Genomic DNA, 23,127 nt, shown 5'->3' on the forward strand with positions numbered 1-23,127 from the left:
CTCAGATTAAACTTCCATTTCTCTGATGGAATTGATATATATTCTGCTGTGTCCTTTGACATCCTTCTTCACTATCCACAGCTCCACCAATCTTAGTGTCATCTACAAACTTCCGAACCAACCATCTACATTTATGTCAAAATTGTTTTTATATATATGTATAAGGGCCAAAGGGCCTGTTTCCACTCTGTCTCTTAACTAAACCACAGGTCACAGACATCCAACCAGAGTAACATCCTTCCACCATTAACCTCTGCCTTCTATGAGTCCAGGGAAATATAGGTGGAAATGGGACTGGTAGGAACATTCTTACAACTGGTACTGACTGATATGCTGATTGATCTCCTTCTATGTCGTAAACAAATAGTAATAGAACTATCTTCAGCCAGAACAGATGGAAAAACTGCAGAGCTTAAGTGAGCACTGTAGTTCAAAAGCACACGCCAGTATATGGGACAGGGTTAGAAACCATTTTGGGACAGGGTTAGAGATCAGTTTTTGATTTTTATTATCTGCTGCAGTATCCTAATACTCTCTTTGCATTGACTGAAAGTTCAAAGATGATAAATCCTTTGAACTTCTCCAGGTTTGAGCACTGTTTGCTTTTCAGCACATTAGTGCGGTCTGTGCCAATGTTTGCATGTTTGCATTGACGCAAATTGCCATCGTCATGGCAACGCACTGCCATGGTACCCGAATCACTTGCCACTGAAAGTATTGCTTCACAAATAAACAGTTGTCTCCACAACATGACACTGTTGTCTTAACTTAATGATGAGCCAAGCTGCTGTGATATTTCAGTTGCCTCTTCTTCTACCACTTCTGACAAGGACCTGTGAGACCGGTTTGGGAAAACGGCGTATTAGCCCCAGAAAACAAAACAAAGTACAAAATATGTCACCCCATAGGGTAGACTTTACTTGACCTCCTGCTCCGCAGTACTCTATTTGCACCCTTGGCATGTATCAGTCATGGATCGGGCTTCCTATCCCACTGCACGCTGCTCTGCATATTTATAGAGCTACATTAAATAGTAATGAAGTTGGCTTTTTTTTGTTGCAGATCCAACACCAAGATTGCAGTAAAATAAAAACAGAAGATGCAGGAAATACTCAATTAGTGAGGCTGCTTGGCTGGGAAGAGATTCAACTTGAAGGGTCCTCATCAGAAAGGTCGAATTCAATCAATTAGTGCTGTGATTCACTCCATGTTAAATCCTGAGGCATATTCCATATTCTGGACACAATTTCCTTCCTTTTGTATATGAGATTTGTTGACTGTTTCTGCTCTCAGAGAACAAATCTCAGGGCAGGTCTCCGATCTCTTTTGAATCAAAATAGTTTGTTGAATCTGATAGGCAGCATGCTCCTTATTCATACCGATCCGCTATTACTGGCTGTGATCCATTGGGATCATAGTTGGCTTTGGTTTGGTCACCGCATTGGGCATTGGGATGTTGTCTTTCTCTTCATTTCTTACTCTACAGAGAGGTGACCAGAGTCAGCTCAAGGATGGAACAGTGGCGCAGCAGTAGAGTTGCTGCCTCACAGCATTAGAGACCCGGGTTCGATCCTGGCCTCAGGTCCTGTCTGTACGGAGTTTGTACGATCTCCCTGTGACCGTGTGGGTTTTCTCCAGGTGCTCCAGTTTCCTCACATATTCCAAGGACGTGCAGGTTTGTAGGTTAATTGTGTTTTGTAGATTGCCCCTAGTGTCTAGAATGTAAAACTGGGATAACATAGAACTAATGTACGGGCGATCGTTGGTCGGCGCGGACTCGGTGGGGCGAAGGGCTTGTTTCCACGCTGTAACTGTAAATTAAACTAAACTAACATGAATTTAAAGTTTGACATCACTTCTAGGTTTTCAGTTTGCCTTGGCTTCTTCTCACTATCTCAGTATACATTTTGATAACTGAATATTATCCCATGATGGTCTTATCTATTACACAGTTCTTCATAATCTGCCTTTACAACCTTCTAGGGAAGCAAATGCCTTCTTACAGAAGGCAACCTCTCTCACATGAGATATTATCAGATCAGCCTTTAATATTAGCCTGATCAGAACATTACAGAAGCTTTCAATGGACTCATGCTGCAATATTATATTTACGCTGTGCAGATATAGAGACTTCATAAGTCTTTGATGCACTTCATCTTGATTTTCAGTTCTTACCTCATCTTCATTTCCCAGACAAGAAAATAAAAACAAGCAACCTTTTTATGCTGATTAACTAGTGAAGGTTTGTCTTAAGGTTAACTAGTGAGGTGTTGCATTTTTGGAAGTCTAACATGAGCAGGACCTACACAGTGAATGGTAGGGCTCTGGGGAGTGTTGTAGAGCAGAGGGATCTAGGAGTGCAGGTGCATGGTTCCTTGAAGGTGGAATAGCTTGGTCAAAAAGGCGTTTGGCACATTGGCCTTCATCAGTCAGAGTACTGAGTATAGAGGTCATGTTGAGGTTGTATAAGACGTTGGTGAGGCCGTATTTAGAGTATTGTGTTCAGTTTTGGGCACCATCTTACAGGAAACATGTCGTCAAGTTGGAAAGGGTGCAGAGAAGATTTACAAGGATGTTGCTAGGGCTAGAGGGTGTGAGCTATAGGGAAAGATTGAGTAGGCTAGGACTCTATTCCGTGGAGCACAGGAGGATGAGGGGTGATCTTATTGAGGTGTATAAAATCATGAGAGGAATAGATCTGGTAGATGCACAGAGTCCCTTAGGAAAAGGAATAGGTGATGCTTTGGGTCAAGACTGAAGAAGGGCCTCAACCCAAAACATCACCTATTCCTTTTCTCCAGAGGTGCTGCTTGTCCTGCTGAGTTACTCTTGCCTTTTGTGTTTGTCTTTGACAGAAAATAGAACCAGTTGGAGTGGGAAATGAGAACAAAGGAAGTTCTTCTGGGAAAGGGAGGGAGAAGTGAGCAGACATTTGGGAATTGAGATGGAGAGATGGAGAGAAAGAGAGAGGAATCCTTGGTTGAAGGAACAGAAAGACTTCTCAGAAGAACTATTGTGAAAGGTGGACACAATAAGCTGGAGTAACTCAGTGGGACAGATAGTATCTCTGGAGAGAATGGGTGACGTTTCGGGTTGAAATCCTTCTACAGTGTGGCAGGATGATTGTATTGGAACAACTATGCAAATAAGACAGAGATGGCAGAGATGGCCCAACACCAGTGATCTGGGTGCAGTCCTCATCTCCAGTGTTGTCCATGTGGATTTTACTTGTGACCACATGGATTTTCTCACGGGTTCTCTGGTTTTCTTGCATATCCATTATTCCACTTTAGTATTTTAGTACTTCTACTGCAGATTACAGTATAATCATTGAATATTCTGCTGTTTTGCATTTGTTGTGTTTTTTGCATTATTATTATCGAGTACACTGAGCAGCCTCTGAGCTTCACATGAACAAAGACTTTCATTGCACCCTTGAACTGGTTATTATTGTCACTCTTACCGAGCAAAGCTCTGTTTGCGATTTAGCCAGTCAAACCAAATCATACTGGATAGAGTGGATGTGGAGAGGATGTTTCCACTAATTGGAGAGTCTTGGACCATAGGTCAGCCTCAGAATAAAAGGAGGTTCCTTTAGGAAGGAGATGAGGAAGAATTTCTTTAGTCAGAGGGTGGCAAATCTGTACAATTCATTGCCACAGGCTGTGAAGGCCAAGTCAAAGGATATATTTAAGGCAGAGATAGATAGATTATTGATTAGTAAGGGTATCAGGGGTTATGGGGAGAAGGTAGGAGAATGGGGTTGGGAGAGGGAGATAGATCAGCCATGATTGAATGGCAGAGTAGACTCTATGGGCCAAATGGCCTAATTCTTCTCCTATCATTTATGGACTTATACAATCAAGCCAGAGACAAGTACAAAAGTAGTGCAAATAGAAAAATATATAATAGTGCAAAAAAAGGTGGTGCAGCATTATAGCTTACAGTTACAGAGAAAGTGCAAACTAAAGGGCCTGTCCTACTTGGGCGTCATTTGCGCGTCACGCAGATGGCGCTCAAAGATGTTGTACATCCCAAAATCCTGGGGCGCCCCGCGCGACCTCGCATTACTGCCTACGTCACCAGGCACCATGCGCGCGTAATGCGCACCATGCGCGCATCACGTGCGCATCACAACGTGCGCATCGCGACGCGTAAACGATGTCGCGTAAATGACGCACAAATGATGGCCAAGTGGGACAGGCCCTTAAAGGTGCAATTCTGCTATGAGGTGAGTTGGAAAATTGAGACGACACCCTATCATGTGGGAGCACCATTTTAGTAGTCTGATAACAGCAGGGATGAAGCTGTTCCTGAATCTGCTAGTAAGTGCCTTCAAGCTTGTGTATCATCTGTCCAGCGAGAGAGGAAATTATCTTTATAAATCTGAATCTGCTGAATTTCAAAGTCCCAGGTGTTGGTTGGTTATTTGCCAGTGGTGTGTAGGCGTGTGGTAGAATCCACAGGATGGGAGAGATTGATGGGATTGTGAAGGGAATAAAATGGCATTGGTACGGGATTAGTGCAATGGGAGGTTGATGTTGGCATAGACTCAGTGGGCCAAAGGGCCTATTTCTGTGCTTGATGACAATGACTTCTCCCAGAAACATAGAAAACTAGGTTCAGGAGTAGGCCATTCGGCCCTTTGAGCCAGCACCGCCATTCAATATAATCATGGCTGATCATCTAAAATCAGTACCCCATTCCTGCTTTTTCCCCATATCCCTTGATTCCTTTAGCCCTAAGAGCTAAATCTACCTGAGGATTCCACACATTCACAACCCTCTGGGTGAAAAAGTTTTTCCTCATCTCAGTCTTAAATGGCCTACCCCTCATTCTTAAACTGCGATCCCTCATTCTGAATTCCCCCAACATCGGGTGCATTTTTCCTGCATCTAGCCTGTCCAATAGCAAACAGCTTTGGAATGAAAACTCTTTACAGGAAGTGAGATTAGAGGAAGCATGTCCAAGCTGATTGTGAGTCAGCGGATCTGTACTGGATATTGGCCAACTGCACCTATCCACAATAGAGTTAATGAACACCACAGATTCTCATTCAACTGCAGAACACAGAGAGCCATGTCTGATTTGGTGAGAGTAGGTACTGCTTTGGACTCCGTTCATGCTCGATCTACAGATTGATCAGTATATTACAAAGTTAGCTGAACAAGAGTCTTGATCCGACACGTCACCCATTCCTTCTCTCCAGGAATGCTGCCTGTGCTGCTGAGTTACTCCAGCATTTTGTGTCTATCCTTACCTGAAAGACTAAGGTGTTTGCATTCTCAAACTCTTTATTACTAAAATATCTTTGCTGTTTTTGATTAGGTTTAATTAGATGCTGGATCTTGCATTCATGGGTAGCGTGACCTGTTTGACGTTGTAATTGATGGGCTTGCACAGTTGAGTAACCTCTGTTCGGGCACGCAGAAGTGCCATTTACTCAGCTTGTAAACAGCCCACTTCCACCTGTTTAGCAGCATTTAAATTCAATGCCGATCAAGTCCATTATTCAGTGGAACAGCATGATTGCACAAACCACTTAGGATGCTGAGCAAATTTGGAAACTGTTTCGAATTTCATTTCTCTACATTACATAACGAAGATTTTAAATTTATATCGTTCACAGCACCCGGGCCATTTCAAAGCGCTTTACAAGCAATCAAGGGGATTGAAGAGTAATCAGACCTGTATGAAATACGTGACATTTATCAACTATCTCGATCATCCCATGTACCTCATGATGTAACTAACCCTTGTGATGGCGGGGCATGTTAATGGTGTTCTATTGAAAGCTGCTGGTCAAAGACAGAAGTAAGCTGTTTTCATCAGTACCTTTGAGGGACAGTTCCTGCAGGAATTCGCGGAGGCGCTGTAGATCGTCCGGCGAAACTTCGTATTTGTATACGTCTATCGCCGTGACCAGCTGACACCTCCCGAATATTCCATCTGCAAAAGAGAACGGAAAGCTTCTTGAGTTACGGCGCAAAGGTCCATACATGGCTTATAGCAATGTCGTCGACGTCAGGGAAGGGGGATCATCACAAACGCAAGGACCTTTCAGTTTACGATGGCAATATATTGGAATCCAATCTCCATAAATAGCACAAGAGAACAGAATGCATGGAGAGGGGAAAGCATGTCACCGTGACACGTACATTCATACTTGAAAGCAAGCACTGCCACTTAAAATTAATGAGTTTACTTTGAATTACTGAATCATTGAAAACTCAGAGAGGAGCACTGGGAAGATGATCAGCATACCAGTCACATAGCTAATTACAATATATTCACCACACTCCTGTTTGAGCTGTCAGCTATAGTCATATGTGAAATAGGCATTGCACTTTAGTGTTAATTCTCTCCCTGCCTGCACAAGGGGACCACAATAATCCTGACTTTTAGTTTAGTTTAGAGATACGGCACAGAAACAGGCCCTGTGCCAACCAGCGATCAACCGGTTACACTAACACCATCCAACACACGCTAGGGACAATTAACAATTTTACCGCAGCCAATTAACTGACAAACCTGTATGTCTTTGGCGTGTTGGAGGAAATCGGAGCACACGGAGAAAACCCACGTGGTCACAGGGAGAATGTACAAACACTGTACAGACAGCACTCGTGGTCAGGTTGGAACCCAGGCACTGTAAGGCAGCAACTCTACCACTGCACACCGTGCCACCCCAACACATGCTTTGTTTATTACAACATTGATGCCAATGCAGTGCATAGGCTGGGTGCAAGATTGCAGCGAGTATAAGCAAGGAAGTATGAGGGGAAATATTGAAAATAGAGAGCCCCAGCAGATTGGAGAGTGAAAGCATAGTACCACCAAATAACACCGAATACCACCCATTTGTAGACGTATTTCTTGGCTATAAAACACTCAAAATGTTGTGTAGCCACTTGTGTACAGGCATGGCTGGCCACCGTTATCAATGAGGCAACCTACATGCACAGAACAACATCCCACTAACTGCAACATGACTTTTTGTCATTCATTTGCAGAATATTGACGTCACTGACAATGACAGCATTTATTGTCCATCCCTGTCTCTTCCCTAGTGAGGAGGCGGTCAGGAGTTAACCTCATTGTGTAGAGTATTGTCGTTTCATTATCATGTGACCTCTGTTGGTGCACAAAAAACGGACAATCAATAAAGGGCCTGGAACCTTGGTGCTGGAATATCCGTGTTCACACTGCACTTAGTTTTTCTCTCTGCACTGGCATTCCTGATCCGTTGGCATTCCCTATAGCTCTGACACAGCTTTCCCCTTTGCTCACCCAAATGACCCACATTACGCCACTGTGACCGCCCTTTTCTAGAGTAAGTTCTAGAGTAGAAGACCTTATCTTCAGACCTTTACTCTAAGGGAGTGGCATCCTTGCAGGATGCAGACTGGGATGAGGTATAGTTGAGGTTCTACCTGTCACCTACCGGCCACTGTCCTCCATCCTCCCTTGCTTGTCCTTTATACACCACCACCACATACAACGATATGCTCGTCATCTCTCCTCTTGCCTCTCAGTCCTGACTCAGGGCCACAATCTCAAATGATGACGTACATCTTTTGCCCCCCATAGATCTTGCTTGAGCTGCTAATTTCTTCCAGCTCTCAGTTCATGTTCATCCCACAATGCTCCCTCCTGAGAAACAGACAAACTGCAGAAGCAAAACTCCCAAATTGTCAGTGCCTTTCACACCCACACAATCACTTCAGTTTGAGCATTGCCTTGTTCATTAATAATGATTTGTAATTACGGTAACTGAAGTCTGTGTTTTGGGATGAATCAAATAGTGAATGTGTGAGATACAAACTGTTCGCACAACAAGAGTTATCAATTAGCAGTACTTGACTTGATTATTTGGCAAATCATCCCAGGTTTACCTAAAAGGATATTCTGCACATCTTGTTGAAGCAGATGGGTATTTTTTCTCTATCTCATGGAAACAAAGTACAGTAAACCCTCGTTACTGCAGACCTCTTTATAATAGATGTTGGTTTTAGCAGACTGTCTCTTTAAGGACACGGACTGCTAGTAATACTGCGGAGGCTATTGAAGTTGACGAGGCATTGAAATTGACAAGCAATCGCTTTGATCGGCATTTTACTCTATTAAGCAATATAAAGGGCCTGTCCCACTTGGACGACCTAATCCACGAGTTTAGAAGACCATAGACGAGTTGAAAAAAATGTCAAGGTCGTGTTGTCTCGCCAAAGTAAAAGACCTCCTACGACTATGTCCACGACCTCCTACGACCCCCCTCGACCTCAGTCTTCCACACCTAAGACCAGCTACGACTAGCTACGAGTGGAAAATGATCAGATGATAAAATGATGTCATGTTTACATTTTTTTCTCAGGTGAGTTACTGACCTACGACTACCTATGACTACCTACGACTACCATCACGACCTGCTACGACCTACCTACGAGTAAAAAGTATCAATTTTTTTCCATGCCGACCTTTTTTTTTACTCGTGGTCATTTTTTATCAGGCTGGAAAAAATGCCGCAACCTACTTGGGGCCACGAGTACGCGGAGACCACTCACGAGCATGAGGAAGAGTTACCGAAGACCTCCTACGACCTCGTGGCGACCATGCTGCGAGTATGAGTCAAGGGAAAACTCTGCAGAGGTCGCCAATTAGGTCGTGAAAGTGGGACAGGGGCTTAACAAACAGCCTTAAGTATTTTTAGCTCTCAGTAACAAAAAGACCTTTAAAAAAATAATAATTTTGTATTTGAAAACACCTCGTTGTTTCACGGAGTGACCTTTAGATGGTTGGAGCGAACCCCTTACTCGGTTATAATGGACAATTGGCAGTAACGAACACCATTTCCTCCCCCTCTAATTCGTTATATTGAGGGTTTACTGCAGTTCGTTTTGTAAGGACCAGGCTTTGCAGATTACAAAGTTAATCACTCAAAGAAGCCTCTTGCAGCTACCTGCATTCTTAAGCCTGTCCCTCTCTTGATAAACAAATGTATACTAAACCTCTTAGTAACTTTGTGAGCCTTCCTTGTGGCTTCCTTCACGGTTCTATTGCTTAGGGAGAAGATGTTTCACCTGATTTGCTTCGAATTAATTTCAATTTCAAGTCCCTTTTTATCATGTTACCAGTTCTAATCCTCTTCATATTTTTTGAAATTATCAAGGAGATAATTTTAAATCTTTCAGTGGTGGTATAAACGTAGCGGAGGCGTTCTTAGACACATAGAGTAATACAATCTTTCATTCAGCACTTTGCCCACACTCATGCACAATGAATGAAGAGAAAATTAGAACATAAAGTTAAAGTTAATGAGACACTTCAAAAACTTCTTCACATCAGCGTCAGCATTCAAACTGCTCTTCCTCTGTCCTCTGATATCCACTACAAAGCCACTGACCTTCAACAACCTATACTATACCTCCTCCCACCCTGTCTCTTGTAAGGACGACATCTCTTTCTCTCAGGTTTCTCCATCTCCACTTTATCTCGAGATGGCTTTCCACTCTAGAATCAAGACGTGTCCTCCTTTTTACAGGAAAAGTACTTTCTCTCCCACTGCGGTTGGCCAAGCCTTCGCCCATATCTCCTCAATATCCCACGCTTACTTTCTCAACCTACCTCCCACTAGATAATACAGGGACGGACGTACCTATCACCCCACCAGCCCCAACATACAGCACACCATTGTTCGATATTCCACCACCAATAACACCTTCCCATCCCCAACCCTTCCTGCTTTCTGCAGGGACCACTCTCTCTGTGTGACTCCCTGGTTCCCTGTTCAATCATCCCTCCCCTCCCCAGATTTCTAGGTGAGATGTTGCTAAACTGAAGAGTGCAGAAATTTTTTTTTGAGAATGTTGCCAGGACTCGAGGGCCTAAGCTATAAGGTGAGGTTGAGCAGGCTAGGACTTTATTCCCTGGAGAGCAGAAGGATCTTATAGATTTGTACAAGATCATGAGATAAATTAGATAGGGTAAATGCACAGAGTAGGGGAATCGAGAACCAGAGGACATAGGTTTAAGGTGAGGGGGGGGGGGGGGGGGAGAAACCTTAGGGACAATTACTTTGCATAAAGGATAGTGGGACATGTCATAAGGAATAGGAGTAGAATTAGGCCATTTGGCTCAGCGTCTACTCCGCCATTCAATCTTGGCTGATCTATCTCTTCCTCCTAATCGCATTCTCCTGCCTACTCCCCATAAACGCTGACACCTGTACTAATCAAGAATCTATCTATCTCTGCCTTAAAAATATCCACTGACGGCCTCCACAGCCTTCTGTGGCAAAGAATTCCACAGATTCACCACCCTCTGACTAAAGAAATGTCTCCTTTCTAAAAGAACGTCCTTTAATTCTGAGGCTGTGACCTCTAGTCCTAGACTCTCCCACTAGAGGAAACATCCTCTCCACATCCACTTTATCCAAGCCTTTCACTATTCTGTATGTTTCAATGAGGTTCCCCCTTCATTCTTCTAAACTCCAGCGAGTACAGGCCCAGTGCCCACAAATACTCATTCCTGGGATCATTCTTTTAAAATGTCCTCTGGACCCTCTCCAGAGCCAGCACATCATTCCTCTAATATGGTGCCCAAAATTGCTCACAATATTCCAAATGCAGCCTTACCAGTGCCTTATAGAGCCTCAACGTTACAACCCTGTTTTTGTATACAAGCCCTCTTGAAATAAATGCTAGCATTGAGTTTGCTTCCTTTACTACCGATTTGACTTGGAGATCAACATTTTGGGAATCCTGCACCAACACTCCAGAGTCCCTTTGCACCTCCGATTTCTGGATTCCTATTAAGAAAAGAGCCTATGCCTTTATCCCTACAACCAAAATACACGACTCCACACTTTGCTACACTATATTGCATCTGTCACTTCACTGCCCACTCCCCCAATCTGTCCAAATCCTTCTGCAGAGTCCCTGATTTCTGTACACTACCTGTTCCTCACCTATTTTTGTATCATCCGCAAACTTTGCCACAAAGCCTTCAATCCCTTTGTCCAAATCATTCATATACAACGTGAAGAGTAGAAGCCTCAGCACCGACCCTTACGGAACTCCACTAGTCACTGGCAACCAACCAGACCCCCCCCCCCTCCTTAATTGCCACTCTTTGTCTTCTGCCATCAGGGCAACCTGCTATCCATGCTAGTATCTGCCTTAGTCTGAAGAAGGGTCTCGACCCGAAACGTCACCTATTGTTTTCCTCCAGAGACACTACCTGACCCGCTGAGTTACTCCAGCATTTTGTGTCTGTCTTTCGTGACCGCTCTAAACTGCTCCCTTCAGACGCCGGATACAGCAAGCGACCAATGCGACACCATCTGATTCACACTATGCCACAGATTGAAGATCAGCCCGAATTAAAGAGAAAAGCGTCTATTTTTATGGCATACTCCACCTTGCTTTTAGAATGTGCCAATGTGCTTCTCAGCCAGCAGAGTGCTCTCACAATACAGCCATCGATGTAATACAAGAAAGGTGGCAGCCAATATATCAGGAAGCGCCCACACAAACAGCGATCATCTATTGATTACCTACCTTAATAACACAGAGTGAGGGATAAATACTGGCAAAAAGCCGAAGCTGAAGCTCTTTTACCACCATTTCTTGGCAAACTAAGCAAGATCGTTTGTGACATATTTTTAGAACAATAAAATAAAACAATTAAGTTCTCTTTTACAAAATGTTACTTTTCGAGGGCCAGGGGAAATCAACTGGCGTGAATAAATATAAAGCTTTTGGTGTCTCATAATTAATTCTACTGACATTTCTAGGAATTATATACCAATGAATTATGCAAATTTTCAGCACTACTTCTTCCAGTTTGAACCGTAATTCAAGATTCCCTGGCAGAAAGCAGCAGTGTTTTGTCACATTTTTCCATGAAACGGTTTTACATTTACTTCACCCTTCTTCCATCCTTCTCAGAATATTCTAAGCTGTCTCGTTGCCAAGAGCCAAAGAGCTTTTGAAATGTGGGCAGTGTTGCAATATCGGAAATGTAGCAGTTACATTTGTATACAGAAAACACTACAAATTGTCGTGCTATATTGATCCGAGAATCTGGGTTTTTTCATTAGAAATGCTGCTGTGAGGGATGAATAGAGGCTAGGATTAAATCCCCCAAGCACCCTCGAATGTGTAAAAGACGAAGTGCTGGAGGAACTCAGTGAGTCGGGCAGCATCTGCGGAGGGTAATGTCTTCCCAGCTGTTATCAGCGTCTGTGGAGGGTAATGGAAAGTGTCTTCCCAGCTATTAGCTGGCAACTGAATCATTCTACCACAACCAGAGAGCAGTCCCGAACTACTATCTACCTCTTTGGTGACCGTCGGACTATCCTCGATCGGACTTTGCTGGCTTTACCTTGCACTAAACGTTATTCCTTCATCATATATCTATACACTGTAAATGGCTTGATTGTAATCATGTATTGTCTTTCTGCTGACTGGTTGGTACGTAACAAAAGCTTTTCACTGTACCTCAGTACACGTAACAATAAACTAAACTAAACTAAACATTTTGGATCGTGACCCAATCAGAAAAGAGGGTCTTTATCAAAAAGTGAAGGAAGCAGAAGCTACCGTGACATCACCCCAATAAACGCAGGGCAATTTCTCCAGAATAAAACGCATTGGATGTAGGATGGCTACATATTAATGAAGTGCATAAAAACAACCTGTATCCCATATAGCCAAAATGTGTAGGAAGGAACTGCAGATGCTGGTTTACATCGAAGATAGACACAAAATGCTGGAGTAACTCAGCGGGTCAGGCAGCATCTCTGGAGAAAAGGAAAAGGGAAGTGTGTCAACCCAAAAGGTAACGTTTTGAGTTTCAACTCGAAATTTCACCTATTCCTTTTCTCCAAAGATGCAGCCTGACCCGCTAAGTTACTCCAGCATTTTGTGTGTATTTTCAGCATAAACCAACATCTGCAGTTCGTCCTACACATAGAAAAGCACAGTACAGGAACAGACCATATGGCCCACAATGTCTGTGCCCAACATGATGCCAAGGTAAACTAATTTCCTCTGCCATGTGGGTTCTAAACGTGATTGTCAGGGAATTTGCCCAATGGCTTCCATTTGTGGATAATAAGCTTGAATGCCAAGGGACCCAGGAAACTGCAGATGCTGGAATTGTGAGCAAAACACGAAATGCTGGATGAACTGAACAGGCCAGGTATCATCTATGGAGGGAATGGACAGAGGACGGTTTGGTTCGGGACTCTTCTCCAGTCCCAACCCAAAATGTCATCTGCCCATTGCCACCCCAGATGCTGCCTGACCCACTGAGATCGTCTAGCATTTTGAGTTTTGAATGAGAGGGGAACAGCTGAATCATCTTCATCCTCACTTGGGTGCAGTGCTGTTATAAATGCAACCTCTTTTAAATTTGTTCTTTTGATGGCAGCGGCTCAGATATTCTATTGCCCATCTTTACGTAAATGCCCCAAGGGCTGAATCTCAACGCAAGTCTAGTTCCCAACTCCATGTAACAACATAAAGATATTCTGTTAAGACCCAATTGAATGATATGTGTGGCGTTTTATTATCGAATATCCCTGATCAAGCATTTATCAGCAATATTCTCGATTAAGTTTTCATTGCATCCGAGTTTCTCATGCTTTCAGCATCGTAATTTGTTTTGGAGAAAGGTTTGTTCGAACATGAAAGAAAAATAGCACGGAACATTTGCAATGAACCAGTACTGCATTTGGAACCTTCTCCAGTGCCAGGCTGCTGCTGTTGCTAAGCAACCAGATCAGGCAACCTTTTCACAGATTTATAATATTTCAATGGCGAGCATCTAGCCTGAGAAGCCCCTGCTGTTTAGCAAGTGGCAAGAGCAGCATTGCCAGGAAGCAGACGTTGGACACAGTCAGGGGGATGCGTTTAGGTGCTGTGGGTGGCAGAGTAGATGGCACAGTGTTAGAGTTGCTGCCTTACAGCGCCGGTGACCCACGTTCGATCCTGACTACGGGTGCTGTCTGTACAGAGTTTGTACCTTCTGCCTGTGACCACGTGTGTTTTCCCTGGGTGCTCCGGTTTCCTCCCACACTCCAAAGATGTTAACCTTTAAGTAAATTGGCTGGGGAACAATTGTAAACTGTTCAGCCATGATCATATTGAATGGCGGTGCAGACTCGAAGGGCCGAATGGCCTACTCCTGCACCTATTTTCTATGTTTCTATGTTTCTATGTCCTCAAGTGTGTAAGGTAGTGCAAGTGTACGGGGTGATCGTTGGTTGGCGCTGATTTGGTGGGCCGAAGAGCCTGTTTTCGCCCTGTATCTCTAAAATAAAGTCGAAAGGGAGGCAACCGTTGCTAGGTCATAAGGTCATAAGTGATAGGAGCAGAATTAGGCCATTCGGCCCATCAAGCCCACCCGACCATTCAATCATGGCTGATCTATCTCGCCTTCCTAACCCCATTCTCCTATATGGTCATAAGTGATAGGAACAGAATAGGGTCATTCGGCCTGTCACAGGTACACAGAGTCAGCACGGTTGGTTTACACAGTTCTGAGAGAAAAAAGTCTGCCTCATTTCAGTCAAGTGGCTGCCCTGATATTCTGTTCCACATTCCATTACCAGGGGAGAGATACCTGGACCATCTAGCCCATCAAACCTCCTCAGTAGCTAAAATAACTGCGTGATTGGGTTTGCTGAGAGAGATGAGCATCTACATAAGATTCCTATTATACCTTCAAAAATGAAAGCATACATTTCATGTTAATTTGTATACACAAGGAACTGCAGATGCTGGTTTACAAAAAAAGACACAAAGTGCTGGAGTAACTCTGCGGGTTAGGCAGCATCCTTGGAGAACATGGATGGGTGACGTTTTGGGTCAAGACCCTTCTTCAGAAGAAGTCCGCAGTCCGAAGAAGGGTCCCGACCCAAAACGACATCCATCCATGTTCTCCATAGATGCTTCCTGACCTGCTACGTTACTCCAGCACTTTGCGTCTTTTTTTTTCACCCTGCGGCATGGGTTTGGTGGGGAGAGCAGGGTGCTGACCAGTAAATGCACTCAGTTGCTGATTGTTGAAGGCTATATATACTGGGTTCATTACAGCAAACTAACACATGGTGAGGTGATCAGGGAACCATTTGCGTCGGTGAGAGTTAGCAGGACCTGACGATGGGGAATTGGATATATTATGACAGGAACAGATGAGAGAAGATGTAACTTCCAACAAATAAGTTTAAAAATTCCAGTCTGCGTGGGCAGGTTGGGCCAAAGAGACTCTGTTCACGCTGTATGATTCTATGACTATTCAACTTTCGACTAAGTTGTTCTTTATTTCCATTTGTGTCAGGCTATTTCTCCTTGTCAATCCTCTTTTTCCTTTTGTCTATCAGTTACACACTCTAGTCTTCAGGGCCATGTTTCCATCCCCATCATAGAACATAGCCATAGTCCAAACTCGCTACAGACAGCACCCGTAGTCAGGATCAAACCCGGGTCTCTGGCACTGTAAGGCAGCAACTCTACCGCTGCGCCACGGTGCCGCCCAATCTGTTCCTGGGCTCGGTAAAATAATACACCAGTGATGTAAGAGTCAAGCGTAGCTGGTATCCCAGCTCATACATATTCAATTCATTTTTGTAGGCCACACAAGGAAACATACGATGGTTACAATGGACCCAGCAACTCACACACAGCTTCAGCAATCATTGGCAAGTGGATTTGACTCTCTTCAGAGGAATTGTGTAACTCTGTTCAGGTTGCAGAGAGGTGAATGAAGCACTGGAGAAAAGATTTCCACAAGTTCAGCTGAATTGAGAGGATGCAATTATCATGGAAAATGTTAACGGGAGCTCTTCTCTGGGAAGTAACTATTAAGAGGAGATCCAATACAGATCATCTGGCTGTGGACAATTCCTGGAAAAAGACAGTGTATAAATCAAACAACCACCAGCAGGTCAGTAATGCCTGGATAGAGTGAACGTGGAGAGGATATCTCTACTAGTGGGTGAGTCGAGGACCAGAGGCCATAGCCTCAGAATAAAAGGACGTACCTTTAGAACGGAGATGAGGAGACATTTCTTTAGTCAGAGGGAGGTGAAACTGTGGAATTCTTTGCCACCACCAGCTGTGGAGGCCAAGTCAATGGAAAATTTTAAGGCAGAGATTGTCAGATTCTTGATGAGTAAAGGGTGTCAAGGGTTATGGGGAGAAAGCAGGAGAATGGGGTTAAGAGGGAAATATGGATCAGCCATGATTGAATGGCGGAGACGACTTGCTGGACCGAAAGGCCTAATTCTGTTCCTATAACTTATGAACTCCATACATTCACCTGATTTCATCTGAAAATCAGATGAGATGACCAATTATGAAGGATTTCTTTTCACATAAAATAAGGTGAGAACGGTAGAACCCGCCGCAGAATGGAATGGTTGTCGTGCAGCTGCGGGTACAAGGAGAGTTGGTGCATATATGAACAGGAAGAGATATGGGGGCAGGGAGGTTCTTCTTGTTCTTGGTTCTTGGTTTCTTGGTCCTCCAAAATATTCCAAATGGAATTTAAACTGGAGGTGGTGAAGGGAGGGCTTAAGCCAGAAAGGGTTATTGGGAAGAAAGAGCTACTTTAAATTTAGTTGCATCTGGGTGGGTAACTATAGTTGGGTGGAGATTATTCCATGCTTTAATTGTGCGGGGGAAGAACGAATTGCTGTACACATCTGTCTTTGTAGCTGGGATCACAAATTGGATCGAATGCCCTCGTCTGCTCCTAATTGGTTTGGGTTTGGTGTAGGTCTTGTAATCTATGTCGAGCTGACCATTTAACATTTTGTAAAAACAGGTCAAACGGTGAGCTTCACGTCTGTCTTGGAGAGGGTTCCACCCCAGAGAATTCAGAAGTTTGGTGACACTCGCTTCTCTCTCATAGGTGTTAGTAACAAATCGAGCTGCCTGTCTTTGGACACGTTCGATGGAAGAAATGGAGGGAACTGAAAGAAACTCGTGCAGTTTTAACTTGGGCCAATACTAGCTGGGATGACTGGTGTTCAGCAGGCCACGACCTGGCAAAATCTTGTTTCTTGCAACAAGTATCATCTGCATCTACAAAGTGCCATAAATGTCCCAATGTGTTTCACAGGAACTTTATCAGTCCAAAAAGTCTCAGAAATTTGACCTGATTAATAGCAGTTCCCCTACATGGATTTTTTTTAGTGTGAACATGACTGGTGAAGAGCAGTTAAATGGAAGAAATTTAACTCTGGTCCTAGCATAATATTCAAAGCAAAGTAACAAGTGGAGCGGCACGGTGGCACAGCAGTAGAGATACAGTTCCTTACAGTGCCAGAGACCCGGGTTTGATCCTGACTAAGGGCGCTGTCTGTACAGAGTTTGTACGTTCTCTCTGTGACGCAAGGGTTTTCCCCAGGTGCGCTGGATTCCTCCCACACTCGAAAGACGTGTGGGTTTGTACGTTAATTGGCTTCTGTAAGTTGAAAATTATCCCTAATGTGCAAAATAGTGCTAGTAGTGGCGTGGAGTCGGTGGGCTGAAGGGCCTGTTTCCGTGCTCTAAACTAAAGTCCTTTGACCACCGAGTTCACGCCAACATCAAGCCCCCTTTGTTGCTAACCCCACTGTGTTCTCCCCATGTTCCCAAGATTCTAACACTCTGCCTACACACCTGGGCCAAGTTACGGCAACCAATGAACCTACCAACCTGCACGTCTTAGGGATGAAGTGAGAAAGCTGGAAAACTAGAGGAAGTCCCCTGTGGTCACAGGTTGATCATACAGACTCCACTCCGACAGCACCAGAGGTCACGGGTGAAGTTGGGTCACTGAAGCTGTGGGGCAGCAGCTCCACTAGCCATTCTGTCACCCGCAATTCAGATTAGTCTATTGTCAAGTATATCAGGGTTCAATGAAATTCCTTGTTCCAAACAAGCTCATAAAGGGTCTATACTGAGAGAACAATAAATGCAATAAGTGCATGCAATGCTATTCCTACAGCACGGGAGGTGGTTAGTCAGACCATTTGGAAACTTGCAAGCTCTGTGTTGAATGATTTAGTTAGTAGCAGGGCTGCCAACTCTCACGCTTTGATAGTCCCTGCCTCAACTACCTCCTCCGGCAGCTAGTTCCATTCACCCACCACACTTTGTGTGAAAAAGCTACCCCTCAGTTTCCCATTAAATCTTGTCCCCTTCACCTTAAACCTATGTCCTCTGGTTGGCGATTCTCCTACACATCCACCCAATCTGTTCATGAATATATATATATATCTATATATCTACATATAACAATTCTATGTTATGTAATTGTTTTATATATTATTTTATATTTAAATAAATGTTTTATATTGTTTTATTATATAACTATTGCTTGTTTTAAATGTATATATACAGTTAAAACAAACAATAATAGTTATATGTACTTTTATGTAGTTATTTATATAATAGTTATATAACTATATATATATAGTTCACTAAACTTTTTTGTTGTTTATTATGGTTCTTACAGAATACTATCTTTACGTAGCTGTGTGGTGCTGTAAGTAAGAATTTCATCGTTCTGTTTTGGGACATGAGACAAAATTCCAAATGGACTCTGATTTCATCAGTCTTAATGAAGTCGAATCCCTAACTGCAACCTGCGCAGGAAAGATTTTCCTCGAAGGTAGACACAAAATGCTGGAGTAACTCAGTGGGACAGGCAGCATCTCTGGAGAGAAGGAATGTGTGACGTTTCGGGTCGAGACCCTTCTTCAGTCTGATGTCAGGGGAGAGATAAAATGTAGTCGGAGACAGTAAGACTGGTAAGTCTTGTGTGTAATTAAGGCCTGGTGCTCATCTGTGGGATCATGGTCCAAGGATAAGTAGGTGGAGGTGTCTGAGAGTTGTCGCCTGCCCTCAACGCACCAGACTACCACGGCACCTCCATTGTCGGCGGGTTTGACTCCCCAACGTCCTGAGGAGGCTCAAGAAAGCCCACCTGTCCCCCCAGATCCTGACCAACTTCTACCGCTGTACCATCGAGAGCATCCTGACCACCTGCTTCACAGTATGGTGCAGCAGCTGCACTGTTGCGGACAGGAAGGCACTACAACGGGTGGTGAAAACCGCGCAGCACATCATCGGTGCCCCGCTCCCTGCCATGGATGCCCTCCACCGAAAACAGTGTCTGAAACGGGCTGGGAAGATCATTAAAGACCCCTCCCACCCCAACCATGGACTGTTTGCCCTCCTCCCATCAGGGAGGCGGTACAGGAGCCTCAGGTCTCGTACCAGTAGGATGAGGAACAGCTTCTACAATCATACCATCGCATTGCTGAACTCGGAGTCCCGCCGATAGATTTCTCCGGTCCCTCCGTCCCCATTGTTTAATTATTCTGTATTTTTTATTATTCTGTATCCTCTTTTTTTTTAAATTTCTATATTGCACTACTACGGACTGACGCAAAACTGCATTTCGTTGTACCCATACTCAGTATTTGTGCAATGACATTAAAGTTGAATTGAATTGAATTGAGTTGAATTGAATTTGTAGGAAAACAAGTCCATGGCAGTGCAAGAGGTCGTTCCCAATGTTCCATTGTTGAGGTAGAATTAGGATTGTGCAGGTCAGTTCAAGAACCTGATGGTAGATGTTCCTGAACCTGGTGGTGTGTGACTTCAGGCTTCTGCACCTCCTTCTTTCAAAGGTGGAATTCTCCGGTATTTGTGCAATGACATTAAAGTTGAATTGAATTGAATTGAATTGAATTGATTATTTATTTTTTTGGGGTATCAAAAAATAATTTATTTAATTTCAACACGATACAAAAACCAACAAAAAACAAATCCGTGGTGACAGACCCACCATCATGTTACAAAATCATCAAACAACTATGTTACAAATATTCTAATAACTACTATACAACCCCGGTAAAGGGGCAAGCATCTGGCTCGGGCAAAGCCCTCTTCCGCCTGGCGCCGTGACTCGCTGATGGCCAGCTTCGCCCGGCCTAGGAGCAACCCAACCAGGACATCTTTAGCCCTGCCTACTCCCTAGATACATTAGCAGTCTTTCGTTCACTGACAGCAGAGCCACTCCTCCCCTTGCGGACTCTAGGTGGAGTGGCGGTGCTCCTTGCCCTCCAGGCCCTGGCTACAATGGACGCTCTACTGGTCCCCGTGTTTGATTATCATGTCAGGGTTGCTACAGAGTGAGCGGAAGCCTGTACCTTCAGGGGGGTAGATTTGTGTGATATTAAGGCCTGGTGCTCGTCCGTTTTGTGTGATATTAAATATATCAATGATATAAAAGATTTTCCTCACTTTCCTCACCACACCCCAACCACGATCATATTCCCATCACGATGCTCACTGGCCCTTGTACCGCCTGCCACTGGATGCTGCGTCCCTCTATTCTGCCTGCAGCAGCCACGAGCTTGTGCCTTTCCGTGAAACCTCCTCCCACTTGCTGGCTGCATGGTCCTCTGGACATTAGTCCACACCGGCTTCAATGGAAGCTGGTGCACAGAGGTGCGAGTGATAGGCAACCAAAGTTCTCGCATCTGATTCCGGCTTGCAACCCATGGACAAATTTCTCCCCCTGTGGCACCTGTCCCAAACACAACTCTCACACTTTATGAGATGGACACGTTTTAAATGTCGAATGCTGTTTTCTGGGAGATTGAAGTAATTTCCAATTCCTGGTTGTCACAGAGAACAACCTAATAAGATAAAAGCAGTCTTCCTTTTCCCTGAAAACTCGGAACAATTCTGACGTGAGACCGGCTTGCAGTACCACTCAGTGTGCCGGTGACTGGCCCCTGTTGCCATGGTGATACAAGATACTTGGGGTCATTTTTGTAATTTCCTAGATGTCTTTCATCCATCAAACAGAAGCACAGAGGGTAGTTCAGATGGCCCCTAAATAGACCAAAGCACAAAAACCCAAGTCTAATATTGCAGCATGAAATGAGCAAGCAAAAGTATTCCCTATTGAGCAAAATTGCAAACATCTCTGTTTCATATAAGATCAGACAACTATTCATTCAGTATTATAGGGGGTGTGACTACAAACTCACAAAAAAACGCAGTATCAAAAATAAACAACACTGCAGTATACACTTGAAGGGCTGAATGGTTTTCGGTCGAAGTTCCTTCATCAAAATTAGAAAAATTTGACATGCTAGAAAAATATAACAAATATTACTACAGGTCCACCACCAATTTTCCAGCACCTTTGGGTCCAGAACCCTTCTGGATTAGCAGAGGTCTTGGCTTTGGGGGGCTGAGGCACTGGCCCGCAGATGTCGGATGTGGGAACGGATCTGCCGACTCTGGCCAGACAGGAGATCCAGAGCCCTGGTCGCAGGGGACAAATTCGACCCGCTGATTGGCGCGGAAGTCCTGATGAGGGCAAGATCGGCCGCCTCACCCGGCCTATGTGCCACATGTTCGTGGGGTTCCGGGACGGGGAATTTAGTCCGGAATATCAGTTGCTGGAAAATTGGTGGTGGCCATGTAATAAACATTTCTCTTTCATAAAATGCTGGTCTGGCAGAACTGAGGAAGGGCCTTCTACCTAAAGCATTAACTCTCTAATCTTTTCACAGATGCTGCCTGACCTGCTGAGAATTCGGAGCAGATCCAACAAATTCCCTATTTCTTCATGTTGGTCACTGAAGGCCAGAAGTATATTAATGGCAATAAATGTTACCACATGTGGTCTTTGAATTTCATTCCAAGGAAATCAATGTATTGAGTTTCAGAGACAGTGTGCAGTATGCTTCTGAAAAGGACATTGAGTTCTCTGCAAGCTGTTTAAATGCATGTGGCTTCCACTTTTCCATACATACACATTTTATCAATGCATTGGATTGTGCTCCACTGCCACTTGCCTTCACTGGGGGATCGATTGAAATAGAGGTTTGGAGAGCACAGTTATCTCGTGACATGGAGCCATCTCTATAAACACTCCCTTTATGGAACATTTAGACAATCTCTGAAGTAGGCAAGGTAACAATGGATATTAAACCATAAGACCATGAGACACGGGAGCAGAATTAGGTAGGCCATTCAGTCTGTCGAATCTGCTCTGCCATTCAATCATGGCTGACCTATATTGCCCTCTCAACCCCACTCTTTTGCCTTCTCCCCATAACTTTGACACCGTTACTAATCAAGAATCTATTAATCTCTGATTTAAGAATACCCAATTATGATGCTTTTTGTGCAAATCAGTGCAACTAGCTTCTCTGGGCTGGCACGGTGGCGCAGCTAATAAAGCCGCTGCCTTACAGTTCAAGCGATCTGAGTTCAATGTTTTCCTCCTATGCTGATCCCGTGAAATTCTCCCTGTGATCTAGTGTGTAGTTTCCCGCAGATGGTCCTGCTTCCTCCTATGTGCTAACTGGTCACTGTAATGCCCCTGTCCCACTTAGGAAACCTGAACGGAAACCTCTGGAGTTTTGCGCCCCACCTAGGTTTCCGTGCAGTTCCCGGAGGTTTTTGTCAGTCTCCCTAATGGTCGAAAGTGGTTTCCGCTTCTTCTATGTTCCGGCGATTATTTAAAAAAATTCAAAACCATCCGCGACTAAAAATAGGTCGCCGTTTTAAAAATCGGTAATTTTTTAGTCGAAGCCGGTTGCGATGCTAGTTGAAGGTGGTTGCCGGAGGTTGCAGGTAGTGGAAGGTGAGACCTTTTTTTCACCCAGTTTTATTTCACCAGGGAGGTCTTACCTTCCACTACCTGCAACCTCCGGCAACCACCTGCAACCAACCACCTGCAACCTGAATTGTGGAAGGGGATTGTTCTGTTAACTGGCACAGATTTGATGGGATAAATGCCATCCTTCGATGTTGGAAGGAAATATGAGACGATATATGAAATACGCCAGGTGATGGACCCCATAACAACAAAACCTTAAGGTCTACATTGGATTGAACATCATCCATTACATGACCAGCATATGGAACATGTAATCATCCATCCATGATGTGAAATATGAAAGACTCCAGATGAGGAACCTTATGATGGATGAAACTTAAGGTGTACATTGGACGGAACATCATCCATTGCATGACCAGCATATGGAACATGTATCCGTTCGTTACAAAGCTGCCTCCCATTCATTATCCAGATCAATTAGTT

The 23,127-nt window shown here is 44.1% G+C and overlaps 1 protein-coding gene across 2 annotated transcripts in view; it reads right to left on the minus strand.

Moving 5' to 3' along the window:
• The window catches only part of ptprn2 (protein tyrosine phosphatase receptor type N2), a 761,696-nt gene that overhangs the window by 561,363 nt on the left and 177,206 nt on the right, over positions 1 to 23,127 (minus strand). For both annotated transcript variants that reach the window (XM_033044535.1, XM_033044525.1), the window contains exon 3: positions 5,836 to 5,949. In XM_033044535.1, coding sequence (XP_032900426.1) covers positions 5,836 to 5,949 — 114 coding nt within the window. The remainder of the gene's footprint in view (positions 1 to 5,835; positions 5,950 to 23,127) is intronic.

Source organism: Amblyraja radiata, chromosome 2 (assembly GCF_010909765.2).
Source record: "Amblyraja radiata isolate CabotCenter1 chromosome 2, sAmbRad1.1.pri, whole genome shotgun sequence".
Taxonomy (NCBI): domain Eukaryota; kingdom Metazoa; phylum Chordata; class Chondrichthyes; order Rajiformes; family Rajidae; genus Amblyraja; species Amblyraja radiata.